Raw genomic sequence first — 18,310 nt, forward strand, 5'->3', positions numbered from 1 at the left:
GGGCCTACATTAGAGGACTGATGATGGGCAGGAGTGTTTATTCTATGAATATGGAACTTTGTCTTCAATGTATCTGAATTAGAAGGTAATATCTCAGGATTTATGAAACATATATTTTTTTCGGTTTTGCAATTTTAAGTGGATAAAACTGTTATTAGAAATGTTTTATAGGGGCTGCAACTTTCCATGTCTATCATAGTTTGCAGGCTATTTTTGGGTGTTAGAATTGTAATTTTTAAGACCTTGATCAGAAGTATATTCCTTAAACTTTGATAGTAGCGTGTTCACATTATATAATTTTAACTCTATTTTCTTTGGATGTTTGCTGCTTGTTCACTTATTTTTAGTCCCTATAACTCATCATTTTTGGAGGTAAACTGAAACTTTGAACAGCTCTGAGAAAAACAATCCTCTAATATTTTCACAGTAAAACGAGAACTACAACAAATTAGGCTACCTCCACATAGCAGAGAAATGTCACCAAAATCCACTCTTTTTGCCCATATTTAACTCATATCCAACTTTTTCACACCATACTGACTCAACTCTTATATTTTCAGCTTAAAAAAAAAAAAGGAATTTGAGCAAATCCATCATTTCAGACACATCCAATATTTTTCTTACCGTATTTTCACGACCATAAGGCGCACCGGACTAAAAGGCGCACTCTCAGTTATGTGTCCCATTTCTGTATTTAACACACACATAAGGCGCACCGGACTATAGGGCGCGTTTTTTATATACAGGTGCATGTCCTCTACTACCTTTAAATACCTCTACTGCGTATTTAAAAATACAGCGGGGGCAAAACTGAGTATGACTGTGCTTTATTCATGTATTTATTACAAAGTATTAATCAAACCTGGCAGCTGGCCGTGAGACAGAGACATCGCAGATGACACAGCGCTGTGATCACTCCTAAATTAACTTAAAATCCTGAAACCTGCCGACGGAATATGTTCGCTTTTATTACCGGTATCCTGGTGCCTGCAGCTAAAATTATTTAGATGAAAAACACCTGCCAGCAGCCGCGGTGAACGAAAGGATTTCTACTGTCGGTGCACCGCTGGTATGTGGGGGTCTGAGCGCCTCCGACAGAAATAGATAATCTGGATGAACTGACTGCAATTATTAAGTTTTCAGGTGGCCTTTCTCACTTAAAAACATATTTATACTTATTTATTCCCACTGATCACAGCAAATATAGCTGCAAGATTTAGATTATTTAGATGAAAAAACACCTGCCAGCCACCGCGGTGAAGAGGAGGAGACGCGCTCAGAGGCTGCTGTTGAATTAAGTTTTCAGGTAGAAAAATAGAGCGGGAGCAAAACTGAGTATGATTGTGCTTTATTCATGTATTTATTACAAAGTATTAATCAAACCCATCAAAGTCATCATCCTCTGTTATCCTCAGCATTCCTCTGAATAAAACAGCTGCGCTAAATCAGACATGCCAGTTTCCCCTTCTTCGCTGTCAGAGTCACTTTCCGTGCAGCGCAGCTCCTCAGAAATAATGCCGGCTTTTGCGAAAGCTTGAACAACAGAGCCAGCAGACACGTTAGTCCATCTACAATCCATCCGCAAACGGTGGCGTAACTTGCCCGGCGCTGCCTTCCATTTATCCTGAAACTGTGGTCTCCGTCTGTCATCCATCGCTCCCACGCCGCTCGCAGCCTTACTGTGAACGGCCGCTCCACACCGATGTCGAGCGGTTGAAGTTCCTTTGTCAGACCCCCGGGATAACGGCGAGCACAGCGTTCATTTGATTCATCTTTTTTTCACATCGGCTGTGAGATGGGCACGCAGCAATGGTGATGCGTGGAAAAAACCACCTAGTCTTCTCACATACACCTGTCTCAGCCACGCTTTCATCATCTCTTCATCCATCCACCCAGCCTTTTCATTTGCGTTAATATCATATGTCATCAGAGCGCTGTGTCTGTCTCGCTGCCAGCTCCCAGATCAGCTTCTCTGATTGGTTGATGCGGCGCGTCCAGCAGCAAAACTTCAATTTTTCCATCTGAGCAGCAGCAGCGCGTTGGCGGTGCATCAGATGCTTAAACGCTCCCGACGTGCTGCACCAAAACGCGCTGCGGGACCTTTTGCTGCACCTATACGCGCGTCAACCATTGACTTTGCATGTAAACTCGCTGCTTCTGCTGCACCTGCTGGGTCCGGTTCACACCGATGTCGAGCGGTTGAACAGCGAGCACAGCGTTAATTTGTTTCCCCATGTTTTTCACATCAGCTGTGAGATGGGCACGCATGGAGTCACAGATTAATGGTGATGAGTGGAAAAAAAACACCTGGTCTCCTTACATTCAGCCACTCTTTCATCATCTCCTCAATGAGGTGGTCTCAAAAGTCGCAGTTACAACACACATAGGGCGCACCGCACCATAGGGCGCACCGCACATTTTGAGGGAAAAAAAAGACGTTTAAGTGCGCCTTATAGTCGTGAAAATACGGTACTTGTTGTTATGATGGTGGTCAGCATTTTAATAATATGTTTTACTAATAACACAGAAACTCTCAACTGCCTTGCTCAACTTTCATTGGTAAACAAAGCTTTTATGAACACCTTTAGTATATATATGTGTGTGTGTGTGTGTGTGTATAGCATATATATGTATATGTGTGTGTATAGTATGTGTGTGTGTGTATATATATATATATATATATATATATATATATATATATATATATATATATATATATATATATATATATATATATATATAATGACCAGGACTTTTCCTGTTGATTTTGATTAATTACTTAACTAATTAGCAACATTCTATCATGTTAAAGAACTTTGTACAAATAATTATGTTTTCTACATACTAAAATCCCAAGCAGTAACCTTTGTACTAAAAACTGTTGCTGTGTCAAAACGGCCACGCTAACCTCTAACCCCTCTATCACTATATAGTGTGGCCTATACGGTGGACTTTAAAGTGCACTCATTCAATTGACCAGTCGGACAGATGATCACTACTTTTCGCTCCCCGTTGTTTGCGTGACTCCAGCTCCCCGCAAATTGCCTGCACCATCTTTGTTCTCCGGCCACAAAAACAAATCAAATGATGCTTTATGAGGAAAGATCTTGCAAAGTATATTTGCTCATCTAGTAACCATGGATGTTCACTACTTTTCAAGGTGAACTGTGGGAAAGTTGCACCAGACTTTTTAACACTCCTAAAATGATGTAACCTCTATATAGAGGTGAGGATGGAGTTTCAGTCACAGGCCATGGCTTGAACCGAATTCAACAAATCGATATTAACACCTAAGCTATGGCAGTGGTTTCTCTGCTGCCGTCATAATAAGCGCCATACAAGTATCCGAATAGTGCTGGCAGTTAGGAAGGAACTGGGACCAGGAACATGGAAACATTTGTGTAACTGGCTAAGGAAAAAAGTAGCCTTAGTGGTAAATGTTTTATTTGCAATAAATACTGCACACTGGATAGCAATTGTTAAGCTCCTAAATACAATGCTTTATCCACAGCACAACAGTCATATTTCTGTCACTAATAAACAGAAAAAATATTGTAATTTTCTGTTTGTCTGTCTTGTTGCTATATATGTTTTTGGACCATATTTATTGGAAGGAATTGTGCTATAAGTCATGTTCATGTACTGTTCACACTTCAATAGAAGTGGTTTTTCAAAGAAATTGCATAAACTATTGGGCTTTTTAAAACTATGAGGGCTACAGTACAACCAATTTTATGTTTCACTAACCTTAATAGATTAAGAACAATAAATATATGCATTGTTGTCCTTATTTAATTATTTATTTGGTAACAGAAGAGAAAAAAAGGGTTTTTGAATTGAAAAAGTTTATTTTGTCGATAAATGGTTTTCATTTGCCACGCAATTCATTTTGATTAATTCATTTTCCAACCCTGTAGAGTAATTAACTCGATTAAAAATTTTAAGGGTACTCTGACTGTAAAGTTTTTACAAAAATGACCGACTCTGTGGTGGCCGGTTTAAGCAAATAATACTCTGCAGTGACCTGAAGACAAATTATTTAATAGGTTGTATCCAGAATGTGTGGGATCTGTAGAGATGTGAGTGATCTTTGTTCAGACCCTAGACCTGGACAAGTCCTGGATGGAGGAAAGATCAGCCCCAGTGATTCTTTCTGCAGACCGAATTGCTCATTCAGCTGCATATTAAGTCATTCCCAGCTTTTTCAAGCTTACAAAAACAGATGGTCCCAGGTCCATTGTTTTAACTGATTCCATCTCTCAAACACAATATTTCTGTCATCACTACCAAAAATAAAACTGTGTGCATTTCCTCATTCATAGATCAGCAATGCTCTAATTATTGATGTGATTTGGTATGTATCCAGACCTGTAATGTGTACTTTAACAATTTGTTTATCTGTCCACTGCTGATTTCAGAATTATATATTTGTTTGATATGTAAAATAGTTTCTAAGAGAGTGTGACAGTTTTCTGAAAAAAATAATAATAATCACTGCATCTAATATTTATTTTACAGTTTAACAAAAATCAACCTGACTCATTTTATTTAAATTCCTTGGCTAAAATGCAGCCTGAAAGCAATGCTGTCATTAGAGTGGAAACCAGTATAATGGCACTGCAAGGAAGTGCGCTGAAAACAATTCTGGTCAAAATTTGCTCCCAGGTGACCAAGAGAAAAGTTCAAACCATTTAAGCTGCTCACGTACTGCATGTTGATAGAGATAACAGCTGCTCTGTGATCATTAAACTGACATATGAGAGAGCAGAGGGAATAAAGCAGGGCTGTATTATTAAGGAAACTAAACCCACCAGGGAGGAAAAACTAAATTAAATAAACTGTTTTAAATATAAACCTTGCATTTATTTATAAAATGTGATATTTGGGTTTTTTATAACACATCAGGTGTTTCTTTTGTCGTAGTTCTTTTGCTTTGTTGTTTTTTTTTGTAATATAAATATCTGATTTTATTTACAGGATGTGAGGAAGTTCTGTGTTTATTATTCAGCAAAGTCAAGAAATAAACCAAGTAAATCACTTGGCCTATGGTATGACTCATACTGCAGACAAAATTGTCTCCAAGCATCTACCTACATGTACAAATTAGGACTCTATGTAACTTTGCTTTCATAACCAAATAAATTGACAGAAGGAATGACTGCATGCCTCCATATGCTCTATAGTAGTTGATAGTGGTGAAACAGGTCAGCAGGGGGGTTTGGAAGAAAGAAAAAGCTCCACTAGGTTCACCTCTTTCATATTTTGGGTTTTATTTTAAGACTGGAGTCTCTTTTTTTCTGAAGATCATTCTAGAAAAACTATGCTATTCACAACCAGCAAGTGCCAAAGTGAAACTATGCTTTATAAATCAACTAACGTCATTTAATTTTTTTTGTTATTGGTTACATGTCTGATATATATTTGTTTAAAAAGTATACTTTAGATGAGATTTCAGTGGTTTTGTTTAAAATTTCTTAATTCCCTCCCTATATAACGTTTTAATGTTAGATTCTTGGCAGTCTTATATCCCTCCATTTTCTTTCTATGATTCCCAACAGCCAAGACCTCCAGTGTTTATTTAAAGTTATTCCCAGCACAGGAAGTGTTTGCATTAATGAAGATGGCTGTGATAAGATGTTTTTTACTGCTGAGATTTCCTCCAACAGCCACATCTTGTCTCACATCTGGTTACTTTGGCGGAAATTTGTCTCACCTCCTCATACTTGTTCTACTTATCCAGCATTTTACATTTGCTTTGTATGTACCCACTACATCTGGATCAGTACAGAAAATCTTAGTATTTTTAATTCATCCATAGAAATTGATCCTAATAGGGGCTCGACAAAAACTAAATTTAAATTATTAAACATTTTTGTTGTCTGTGACACCTCGCTATGGTGATGCTACAGCTCTAACAGATTGATTTGAATGTGGACCAAAGGTGGACATTACAGGTCCTACAACAATAGTGTTGAGCTCTAATGCTCCCTCTGTGATTCAAACTGCGAAAAAAAGATGAGGTCTAAATCCAGTTTGAAATAGCAAATTTTCCGCATTCTGAATTTTTGTTTTGTACATACCATACTCTGTGTATACAAAATGACAATACAAGTTGTTACCACCAATCTAAATAAAATTTAACATTAATTTTCAGCCGCTACGAACGGCACCAGAAATACCAGTAAAGAACCTTAAAGAAATTGATGAATTCTTTTTTAGACTTACCTTTCTCTTTCTTTCAATACTTCTAGCTTATGGCAGAGTTTAAGAGACTGAAACCTCTGTTAACCCATTGTTTAAGACAGGGGTGTCAAACTGGTTCCAGAAAGGGCCGAGTGGCTGCAGGTTTTCTTTCCAACCAAGCAATAGCACACCAGACTCCAGTCATTTCATAATGTCATCATGTTCAGATTGGACTCACTTGATGAGAAGATAGGAGTCTGGTGTGCTATTGCTTGGTTGGAAAGAAAACCTGCAGCCACTCGGCCCTTTCTGGAACCAGTTTGACACCCCTGGTTTAAGAGGTTAAACAATACTATTCTGTAACTACAGCCACATAGATAAGGAGATTAGACATATCTTCACACGATGATCTTTATCTACTTTATAATATAACCTGCTTAATCCAGCAGGTTCTTTAGTTGTTCAGAATTTATTATCAATAAATTTAACTCTGAATTTTCTCTGCCTTAAAATGATCTGTAACCAGTAGTCTCCCATCACTAAGCTTAAATACCTTGATTTAGCTTATATACAGACAGAGGTCTAAAACATATGTGTCAAACTGCAGGATTGCTCTCCGTCAAAAGATTTTGATTTTGTTTGTATTGTGAGCATTTGTTGTTGTTTTTTGTGTGTGCGCACACGGCATGTGTTCTGCTGGAGTCCCTTAACTCAGAATAGATGTAATTTCCTTTCTTGTGGCTGGCCAAAACCTATAACTTCCCACGCAAACACACACAGAATAAATATACTTAGCAGAGCTTCACACACTCTCGGTCTCTTTAGGATCTGGCCTTGGTTTATGCTCATCCTCTCCAATCAACATTACATTATTCAAACCTACAGCCTAACAGAAAATTTTTCCTGAACATGACCATCCATTATATGGACACATTTAGTCTATAGACACTAGTGTGTCCATCTTCTGATAGCAGTGGGTACAGTAGGTTGTTTTTGGCTAAACATTATTTTTTTTTATTTTTGCATTATTATTTCTGATACTAATCAAATGCCCAGCAGTTTTCCTTAACAGTTCATAATCCCACAGCTTTCATATGCACAGAAGGGGAATGTAGACATCACAGAGCAGAGCACTGGTTATGAAAAGTATTGACTAAAAATGTTTAAAAAAGTTTGGATTCTTAAAATTGTCTTCACTCTTATTGTTAATCCAGAAATATTTTGACCTGATAACAAGATAAGGGAAGGGTATAAAGAGAGAGCATGAGGGTTTACCATGTCAATTAATGGAGCAGAAAATGCTACTGCTGTAGAAAAGTCTGTTTGGCAGGAGCTTTAATGAAATGTTACATTTCATGCAGACATTAAAGAAAATCTCTGGTACTAATCCGCTTTAGTACCACCTATGGCTCAAATCTAGGAGAGGTTCAGGTGAAAACATCAGAACTGGGCAGTTTACACTGAAAAATTCAAATATCAGTCCCTAATGGGCAGATTTGGGCTGCATTTACCTGCTGTAGCCTTAGATGTGGATGTCGGCATCAAAGCCCAAAAGACAAAACAAATCACTGTAGTAATGGGTTCCAATTAGAATTAAGAGAGGCTAGAAAGAAAGGTCTCTAAAATCAATCCTTGAGGTACACTATATTGCCAAAAGTATTTGCTCACCCATCCAAATTATTGGAATCAGGTGTTCCAATCACTTCCATGGCCACAGGTGTATAAATTCAAGCACCTAGGCATGCAGACTGTTTTTACAAACATTTGTGAAAGAATGGGTCGCTCTCAGGAGCTCAGTGAATTCCAGCGTGGAACTGTGATAGGATGCCACCTGTGCAACAAATCCAGTCGTGAAATTTCCTCGCTCCTAAATATTCCACAGTCAACTGTCAGCTGTATTATAAGAAAATGGAAGTGTTTGGGAACGACAGCAACTCAGCCACGAAGTGGTAGGCCACGTAAACTGACGGAGCGGGGTCAGCGGATGCTGACGCGCATAGTGCGAAGAGGTCGCCAACTTTCTGCAGAGTCAATCACTACAGACCTCCAAACTTCATGTGGCCTTCAGATTAGCTCAAGAACAGTGCGCAGAGAGCTTCATGGAATGGGTTTCCATGGTCGAGCAGCTGCATCCAAGCCATACATCACCAAGTGCAATGCAAAGCGTCGGATGCGGTGGTGTAAAGCACGCCGCCACTGGACTCTAGAGCAGTGGAGACGCGTTCTCTGGAGTGACGAATCGCGCTTCTCCATCTGGCAATCTGATGGACGGGTCTGGGTTTGGCGGTTGCCAGGAGAACGGTACTTGTCTGACTGCATTGTGCCAAGTGTAAAGTTTGGTGGAGGGGGGATTATGGTGTGAGGTTGTTTTTCAGGAGCTGGGCTTGGCCCCTTAGTTCCAGTGAAAGGAACTCTGAATGCTTCAGCATACCAAGACATTTTGGACAATTCCATGCTCCCAACTTTGTGGGAACAGTTTGGAGCTGGCCCCTTCCTCTTCCAACATGACTGTGCACCAGTGCACAAAGCAAGGTCCATAAAGACATGGATGACAGAGTCTGGTGTGGATGAACTTGACTGGCCTGCACAGAGTCCTGACCTCAACCCGATAGAACACCTTTGGGATGAATTAGAGCGGAGACTGAGAGCCAGGCCTTCTCGTCCAACATCAGTGTGCGACCTCACAAATGCGCTTCTGGAAGAATGGTCAAAAATTCCCATAAACACACTCCTAAACCTTGTGGACAGCCTTCCCAGAAGAGTTGAAGCTGTTCTAGCTGCAAAGGGTGGACCGACGTCATATTGAACCCTATGGATTAGGAACGGGATGTCACTTAAGCTCATATGTGAGTCAAGGCAGGTGAGCAAATACTTTTGGCAATATAGTGTACTTCATAAAGAAGACAGTGTCCCAGACTGGCACAGAGGCTTTGATTAAATAAATATAAAAAATAAATAATAATTATGTTAACTTCGATGATGACTTTAGAAATAAATCATTATAAAGTGTATTTTAAAAAAAAAAAGTTGTTGCAATTGCCCAGCCAAAGTTAGGCCTCAGTCCAACTGAAAGTGTGTTGGACCCTTACAAACTTTATAAACCTTGGTGAAGCAACATTAGACTAAAGTCCAAACCAACTGCTTGGAATTCAGTTTTGCTAAATGCTTCATTTAATTGACTTAGTTATCATTTCCTTCCAGGTCTTTGCATATTGGTTTACTCTCACTTAATATTTGTTTTTAGATTTGGACCAGCTAACCTAGTCCTCATAAAAGCAGCAAAACAGACACATAACAGTCCAGTTCGGCAGCTGTAAGGAGGAAAGGAGGGAGGGTGTAAAGAAAGGAGAAGTGCTGTTTCACAAATTGCATGCAGGCTTTTTGCATCAAGTGTCAGCCCCTCTGCCTGCTCGTCTTCCTCCTCTGTTTTGCTTCACCCTGAAGTCTAGTGCAGCCTCTTGATAGGACAGGACGGAGCCGGTGCTTTTCTAATGTCTTGGAAGTTTGTATCTTGGAGTGTCATGTGATGCTTTAGTTTGTGGAATATGGCTCAAACCTTGGCTATTAAAACCCGACTGAGGAGATCCCTCAGTGAGCATGTGAAGGATTCCACCAACAAGGCTCGGGACGTTTTCTGGAGGAGTGTGAGGGAGAGGCGACTGTGGGGTGAGTCTTGATGCAAGAGTGGAATGTTTACTGGAAGCAGCTCAGTGTGCTTCTTTTACTTTTTTTGCATAAGAGAATTACATTCTCCACTCAGAATGTCTGCTTCATGTCTAAAATGTGTTTCAGAGGCTTTGATTAAATAAATATAAAAAATAAATAATAATTATGTTAACTTCGATGATGACTTTAGAAATAAATCATTATAAAGTGTATTTTTAAAAAAAAAAGTTGTTGCAATTGCCCAGCCAAAGTTAGGCCTCAGTCCAACTGAAAGTGTGTTGGACCCTTACAAACTTTATAAACCTTGGTGAAGCAACATTAGACTAAAGTCCAAACCAACTGCTTGGAATTCAGTTTTGCTAAATGCTTCATTTAATTGACTTAGTTATCATTTCCTTCCAGGTCTTTGCATATTGGTTTACTCTCACTTAATATTTGTTTTTAGATTTGGACCAGCTAACCTAGTCCTCATAAAAGCAGCAAAACAGACACATAACAGTCCAGTTCGGCAGCTGTAAGGAGGAAAGGAGGGAGGGTGTAAAGAAAGGAGAAGTGCTGTTTCACAAATTGCATGCAGGCTTTTTGCATCAAGTGTCAGCCCCTCTGCCTGCTCGTCTTCCTCCTCTGTTTTGCTTCACCCTGAAGTCTAGTGCAGCCTCTTGATAGGACAGGACGGAGCCGGTGCTTTTCTAATGTCTTGGAAGTTTGTATCTTGGAGTGTCATGTGATGCTTTAGTTTGTGGAATATGGCTCAAACCTTGGCTATTAAAACCCGACTGAGGAGATCCCTCAGTGAGCATGTGAAGGATTCCACCAACAAGGCTCGGGACGTTTTCTGGAGGAGTGTGAGGGAGAGGCGACTGTGGGGTGAGTCTTGATGCAAGAGTGGAATGTTTACTGGAAGCAGCTCAGTGTGCTTCTTTTACTTTTTTTGCATAAGAGAATTACATTCTCCACTCAGAATGTCTGCTTCATGTCTAAAATGTGTTTCCTCTAAACTCTACATAAACAAGAAGTAAATCAATACCTGAAACATGTGATAATCTATCTCTAAATCTAAGAGATATGGTTCAAATTCATAAATCAGTTATTCTACCAAAATGTGCATGTTGTAGTGGGTGTTTACCACGCTGCAGTAGTCAAAATCCTAAATATATGAGCAACTATTACCAAGTTAGTGTTACTTGTTGCACTTAAATTGCCTGGAAAGTTGAGTTACTCTAGTTAAACACTTTTATGCTTTTTTTTTATCTCCACAGTTGTCTGATTATAGCTCTTCTCAGTAACTGTCTAAAAATGTTTTAACTGGTACCTTCAAGCCCAGAAGAAATATCAGAGATCGAGAAAAGTTCTAGAACTGGTAGAACAATCAAAACATTTGTCTAATCATCTTGTAAAAAAGCTTCTCTAAAAGCATGTTCCTGGCAGGTGTCTAAGCTCCTTAGATCAGGGCCTGCTCATGGGGGATTGTGCATAGCTGATAACAAAGGAGATGTTGGATATTTTAAAGAGAACCCCAAATTCTTGAAAGGTCTTCATTTGGACTGCAGGTTGAACTCTGTGGTGTCTCTAAAGTGTTTGACATTTAGACTTTGTTTCTGCTTTTGGTAGATTTTATTTGTCTAAAGTATTGGTGGCTTCTGGGTTGTTGAACTGCTATACTCTGAAGCCTTTAGGACTCTCACAGTTCTTTCACACTAAACTCTATTGATGCAAACAGAACAAATCGTTTGTTATCCTTTTGTAAAAGAATATTCATAGGCAAAGCGATACCAAGGAACAAACTTTTTGTGATGCAAAACTGAATCTGAAATTTGATGTCAATGTAATCAGGAACTGGATGATGTTCTGATGTAGAGTAAAGAAGTGCTGAGGAGATGGAAAAAGATAGAAAAGTTATTGTTGAGATAGGGGTATGGATTGTTGGGAAAGATTAAGGAATGTTCTTTGGAGATTTTTGGGTGGGTTTTTAAAAAGTGATTTTCTTGGAGCTTGTCCCAACCTGCCACTGCAGTTGACCGTCTCTATTGCTCTATCTGCCCGGCTTCTTGTTCTTATCTCTTCCCTTAGCTCCAGAGGGGGGCACTGCCTAATGCCTCTGTGCAGCCCTGGTGCTCTTTCTGCCTGCCCATTTGCTCAGCTTTCCTGTTGCTTGTAAGCTGTAAAGGCTCACTTTGCCTTACCTCTTTCGTCCAGGTGATTCACCTCCAAAGCTTCTGGATTCTGTGAACTAAAAGCATTTCTAGAAGATTTGATGGGCTTTCATGTGCCATCGTTGGGCTTTCCAGAGTAAATACAGCACTTTTACTCCCTTGGTAAAATGTCCGCCATGTTAACTTAAACCTGGTTCACAGATAGAATCTCCTCCTATTTTGATGGCGTAGAGAAGGGAAAGCACTGTCCTCGTTGGCGTTCAGAATCGTTCGTTAAATTTCAAGTGAGCAACAGCATGTGAATAATGTGGAAAATTTGTTTTAAATTGTTTTTTTGTGTTAATATTTTTTTCAAAGATATTACACAACCTTTCCCTTTATTGTGCAGATATGCATTTAATACACACCATAGATACACACCAAAAATCTTCCATTGTCTAAACAAAACCATTTCAAAAGTCTTGTAGTTTTTCCAGAGTGTTAATTTCCATATAAACGCTCATAGAGTGACACAGAGGGACAATTATGTCTCTAATATCATTGCCGTGGCAACAATCAGGTGTAGCCTATTATATTAGAACAAAGTAAAATGTTTTCCTTGAGCCGTTTCTTAGTTTGTCAGTTGTAAAATTGTCTTGTATTTGAGAAATGAAATCCTCACATCAATTGTTTTTCTTTCACTCTTTAGTGGTGTCACTGCTTTGTTGGTTTAGTAGAATCCTCCTTTCAGATATTCTTAAAAGTGTTTATAGATTTAGTTTTTGTCATTAAGGTTGACCTTTGCTTCTGTCTTTTCACTGTGGTAAAATGATTCCAAAAGAACCACACCTTTGAGCTGTAGCTGTGATGGAAGTTTATTTAATGTCTCGCTGAATAACAACGTTTTCTCCAAGTTTGGATTCTGAGAATTACCTAAAGAATGGAAGTCTGTGGGCTTTCGCTTCCAGGAATCATGGGATGATTTTCTCATGAACATTGGGTTACTCAGGAGGTCTCTGGTAAGGTTTCATCACTGTAAGCACGAAGCAGGTTTTGAGCCAACTTTAAGGTAAATGCCTTGCTGGTGTTTCAGATTTGTGGTAAGGAAACTGCAGAGAACTTTTCTGAGACAAGTTTTTTTTGCATCTTGCTAGACTTAAAGATATACAGTACTTTTCTTTTAGTTTCATTTTGCAATGTTTAGAAATATGCATCTTGCTCACATTACCAAACTTCAGTCAGTTGACACAGACTCAGCAGCTACATTACCAGGTAAATTTGGCTATCATTGGGTTAGACTAACTGCATTGAGTCTATGGCATTGAGAAATATTTCTCTGATTTGGGTCATTTTTGGCATAATAGAAACATTTAAATACTGCAGTATGCTCTTCTCAAGGACAGTGAACTCACTGCCATATCAAAGAAACCAATTTCTTTACAAAAAGAAACCTAAACAATAAAAAAAAAACGAATCCACTGCTGAGACAAAGATAAACCAGCAATGTGCATGAAAATGGCCAAAGTCACATGAGATTGAATTGTTGCCTCCATATCCTGCTTTTGATTCTTAAAGATGGCACCTGGTGTGGTCCTTCTGCTTCTGAGACTCACCTGTTTCAGGATTCAATATGTTTTGCATTTAGAGGTGGCATTCTATTTATACCTGATGGTTATTTAAGCTACTTGCCGTCATCTCAAACCAGTCTGCATTTTCTCATCTGTCGCAAGGGCACATTTTTGTCCTCACAGTCAAGATGTACTGATTATTTCATGTTTGTCACAAAAACCCACTGTAATACTGGGAAATGGTTCTGAGCGAAAAATCCCAGTAGATCATCAGACTAAGACCAACCCATCTGGCACAAACAACTCTGCCTCATTCAAAATCACTTTAATCTCTCTTTTTCATCATAATAAAATAGTCTAGATAGGTTGAACTTTAGCAATGGTTCTTCCTTATGTCTAAATGTTTTGCTATGTGACCAACGGGCTGTTCTTTTAACAAAACATTTTTGTTGTAGAGGAGTTTGTGTATGAAACCAGAATTCCAGGTTTCATTGTTTGACAAAAAAATACAAAATTTCAAAGGATTTTTTCTTCTTTACTGTTGGTGTTTACAAAGCAACCACTGTCTGTTTTCATTAGGCAGAGCTTCACTCAGTTGAAGTTGTTCAATAATAACACATGAATCATTGCTACAGGACTAAAGTAACCTAAAGCCCATTTGATAATTTTAATAATAACATTGGTGGCATATTCACTTCATTAAATTATTTTGGCATATATTACAATGATAAGCATTAAGCAGGATTTAGGCTGAATGCAGCAGCTAGAGCACAGTTTGGACAAGATGCAACTTTGTAAAATGAAACTGGAAAGAACTGACAAACTGTTATTTTTAGTCATTTTGTTCAGTAAGTTGCTAAAATCACTTAAGGTGTGGTTGGTTGTCTCTTTTGACAAAGTCTACCTCTGACTAACTGATATCACCATTGCCTTGGAGACTGCATTGACTTCCTTGCAAACTGGGATTCAGTTTCCCAGTCTGCATTCTTAATACATATATTGGAATTAGACCTTTTTTTTTGTTTAGATAAATTAACAGTCCTGCTCAGGACCAAATATGTTTAAATATCTAAATATAGTCCACTTAATCAGCCTATTTTAATATCTGCTAATTTTTAAACTAACAATCCATAAATGGCCATCTATTCTAACCATAAACTCTTCAAAACACAACATGGGCCAGATGGGCTTTCTAAACCTTTTCCTCATGCTAAAAAATAGATCACCATCGCAACAGTCTGCAGAAATTATCTGCGAGGTGCAAAGCGGTAATTAAACCCAGAATAGAGGATTTTTTTTAAAGCTGAGTGGTCTGAAAAAATCAAGGATTTTATATTTCTGAATTTTAAGAATATTTGCAAATATTTTGATGTCCAATGTTGTACTAATAACTTTTTAAAATGTTACGTCAATAGAGATGACCACTTTGAAACAATGGTAAGAGCAAGTAACAATCATGTTTTAATTTATTTTATTAATTTTCAAAGTCCCATTCACAGTAAAGTGTCTATCAATTCACCAACAAAGAATAGAAGAGGCATGGAAGCACATCAGAAGATCATACAGTAACTATTTTTGCTCTACGTATGTTTTTTTTTTTTTTTTGTATCTCCACATTTCTATGTAGCAGAGGTGACTCAAAGCTCCCCAGGAAAGGTAGCAAAGTAGGAAACAATGCCATCAAAACAGGAGACGGCCACATGTAAGTCGAGTGGTATGTTAAGAAACTGGTATCTTTGTGATCCTTTCGTGATGCAAATGCTATTAATCTGTAAAGACTTGATAACATGTGTTGGTGTATTACTAAAGGCACTGTTACACATTGTTCTAAGGAAAAGGGATGAAGTTTTAATTTATCCATGCTTGCAGCTGTGGTGGGACACTACTGACATACAGATATGCAGGCTGGGATGTTTGAGAAAAGCTTTTGTTTGGAGTATTTTAACTAACTGTTCTGAAAAAAAAATAATTTTTTCAGAGTGTACAAGAAAAGAAAAAAAAGATTTCTTGGAGAGTTGCCAACTGCATTTCATTTTCTCTATCTTGGATATATTACTCCCCATGCATTTTCTAAACTATTAAAGCCATTGTAAAAACATTTTTTTTTTTTTTATTCAAAAATATATTCAGAATTACAGAAACAAATACAAAATAATTGCAGAAGCTGCACAGTAATATTTACCTGCGCACACAGACATCCTCATAAAATGGCCAAATCTAAAAAAAAACAAATCAACTCCCAAAAAATGAAACTTTGAAATTAAGGAGTCTTTTGGGTTGATTGAGAACACAATTGTGGTCCAATAATAAAAATAATCCTCAAAAATACAACTTGCCTAATAATGCTGCACATAGTGTATATCTGTGGCTGCAGCTTAGTTTTTAGTATTCCTGTGTATTCTTAAACACCTGGAACCAAACCCCCCTTGTATGTGTACATGGGCATGCTTGTGGATAAAGGATTTACAAAGCTTCTTCAGAAGGAAAATATGTTCAATAGCAGTTGTGGGCTTTCCCAGACTCACCCTAAAGGGCCCTGGATCAATAAAAAGGGTGATGTGAGTCCCAGATATCCAAAGGCTCGCCCAGATTCAGATAAAGGGAGGAACTCAGCTGACCAAATCCAAATAAGAATGTAATGAAGCTGTTGTTTGTAGAAAGACAAAATTTTATCTGTAATTTCTACTGCCAAAGAAAGCCTGAGAGGCACCACATGTTTTAGATGAAATCTGCAACATAAAACTGGGTGATAATAATGTGTATTAAAGGCAAAAATGGGGGGTAATACCGGTACATCTTACAGGCCCTGACCCAGCTGCTTTTGGTTTGATTCCCTTATGAAACGTTTTCACTACAGATGTGGTAAGATTTTTTTCAGATTTCACATCCTGGGTGGTAAATGAATGTGCTGCATAAAAAGGAAGCAGGCTAAATGACTGGTTTGTTTGTGTTATCTAGCTCTGAGCTGCAGAAAGACGTGAGGAAGTCCATGTGTGAGTGAACAAGCTACAGCTTCCAAACATGGAAGTTGAGAAAAAAAAAAAACCCATCTATTTTGCCAGTTAGGAGCAACTCAGGGCAGCGGCACCTCTGGAAATGTTTCATGGCCAGATGGGGCCACTAAAAATTTTGGAGTGCATGAATGACTGAATGTAGTGTAAAGCTCTTTGGTCAAGTCTCCTGACTTGAAAAAGCGCTATGTAAGTACAGGCCATTTACCATAAAGACATTAAGTAAACACCTACTCATATCTTGGTTTATTGTGTGATTTTTAATGTTACGTTGCTGGCTGTGCATAATGGGATGAAATACTAAACTGATGCTACTAAAATTTGCACTGGTGAGTGGGGTGGCCAGGGCATTGCACAGGGTGGCCATGGCTACCCTCTGGTGGAGCCACTGACTCAGAGATTTTGTCATATTCATGCACATATTCACAAGCTTTACTTGAAATGCAATTAACAATTATTCCCTCCCTGAAGACATAATTCCATATAGACCCAAGGCTGAACTTTTAGGTGTCATACCTTATTTGACTTGAAGTTTTCCCTCGTGGAGAAATATTCTGCCATCCTGTTTAGCCCCTCAAAAAATAAATACTTTGAAGTGGGTTGTGCGTGTTCAGGTCAGCTTGAGATTGCCTCATTCAGAATTATTTGATCCTGACAAGCATTTACATCAGACATTGTAGCCACATTGTGGTATCACTCCATACTAAACAGTTAGCAGAGGGCTCCATCACTGCATATACCTGCATGGTGTCAGTTAGCCATTGAGGATGGCATTTGGTGCTGGATTTGCTTCATTATGCCCAGACTCAGTTAAGGTTTGACATGTAAATAAAAATCTTATTTTATTTATTTTTTTTTTCAAAAAACATAAATGTTCATATTCTTTTTTACTGCCTTTATTCTGAATTTCATAAGGTTTCCCCTTGACTCCGTCTCATTGGTTGTATGCCTGCCTTCATCGTTGTCTGGATTTCATCAGCAGTATTACCTCATCCTGATCACTGGAACCACATGCCATCCCTCCTTTCCTCTTTACGGTTCTGTCTTTTTGTTCTCTACTCTCCTTTACTATCCGCTACATTTTAATATTTTTTCTACCTTTCATCACAGCTTGCTGTCTCTGTTTTTCCTTTCTCTCCTGTCATTCCTTTCACATCATATATCGTACTCAGGGGATTTCCTTATGTGAAAGTTCTTTTATTTTACAAATCTTATGATTTGAAAAGTGGAGAGAAAAAACTTTCCAGAAGTGAAAAGGAATAGAGAAATCCTGCTACTATCAATAGAGACCGATGTGTGTGTATGTGTATATATATATATATATATAATCTACATGTTTATTAGTCAGAATCTAAATATTTTGGCATAAAAATTGAAAAATATTTAGTTCGTAAACAATTTTCAGTCAGCAGGTGATAAGAATAAAAAGTAGTTGTTTTTTTTTCTCTCGTCTAAGGGAATTGTTAACTGTCTGCCAGAAACAGTGAAACATGACCGGTGCTGCTGCAGACTGGTCAGACTGTTTATGCTTGCAGGGTGGCCGTTCACACCGCCACTGATCATGTCTTACTCCTAACGGCTTCTGGTCGTTAGGAGTAAGACTGCTCTTCAGCCATAATCAGAGATTCATGTTAGAGATTCATGCAGAATGATTGGAGATGGGGGGGAGACTACAGGAACAAAGAAAAACAACTGACAAAAACTGTTTTTAAATACGTTTTAAGCTTCTGCAAAATCAACCTTTGTTACT

At 38.4% G+C, this 18,310-nt stretch overlaps 1 protein-coding gene across 2 annotated transcripts in view; it reads left to right on the plus strand.

The window, feature by feature from the left end:
* The first annotated feature begins 10,468 nt into the window (after positions 1-10,468).
* The window catches only part of si:dkeyp-23e4.3 (rho GTPase-activating protein 7), a 121,796-nt gene continuing 113,954 nt past the window's right edge, over positions 10,469-18,310 (plus strand). For both annotated transcript variants that reach the window (XM_038295821.1, XM_038295822.1), the window contains exon 1: positions 10,469-10,716. In XM_038295821.1, coding sequence (XP_038151749.1) covers positions 10,596-10,716 — 121 coding nt within the window. In that variant the 5' untranslated portion in view covers positions 10,469-10,595. The remainder of the gene's footprint in view (positions 10,717-18,310) is intronic.

Source organism: Cyprinodon tularosa, unplaced genomic scaffold (assembly GCF_016077235.1).
Source record: "Cyprinodon tularosa strain WSP-4 unplaced genomic scaffold, ASM1607723v1 ctg36, whole genome shotgun sequence".
Taxonomy (NCBI): Eukaryota; Metazoa; Chordata; class Actinopteri; order Cyprinodontiformes; family Cyprinodontidae; genus Cyprinodon; species Cyprinodon tularosa.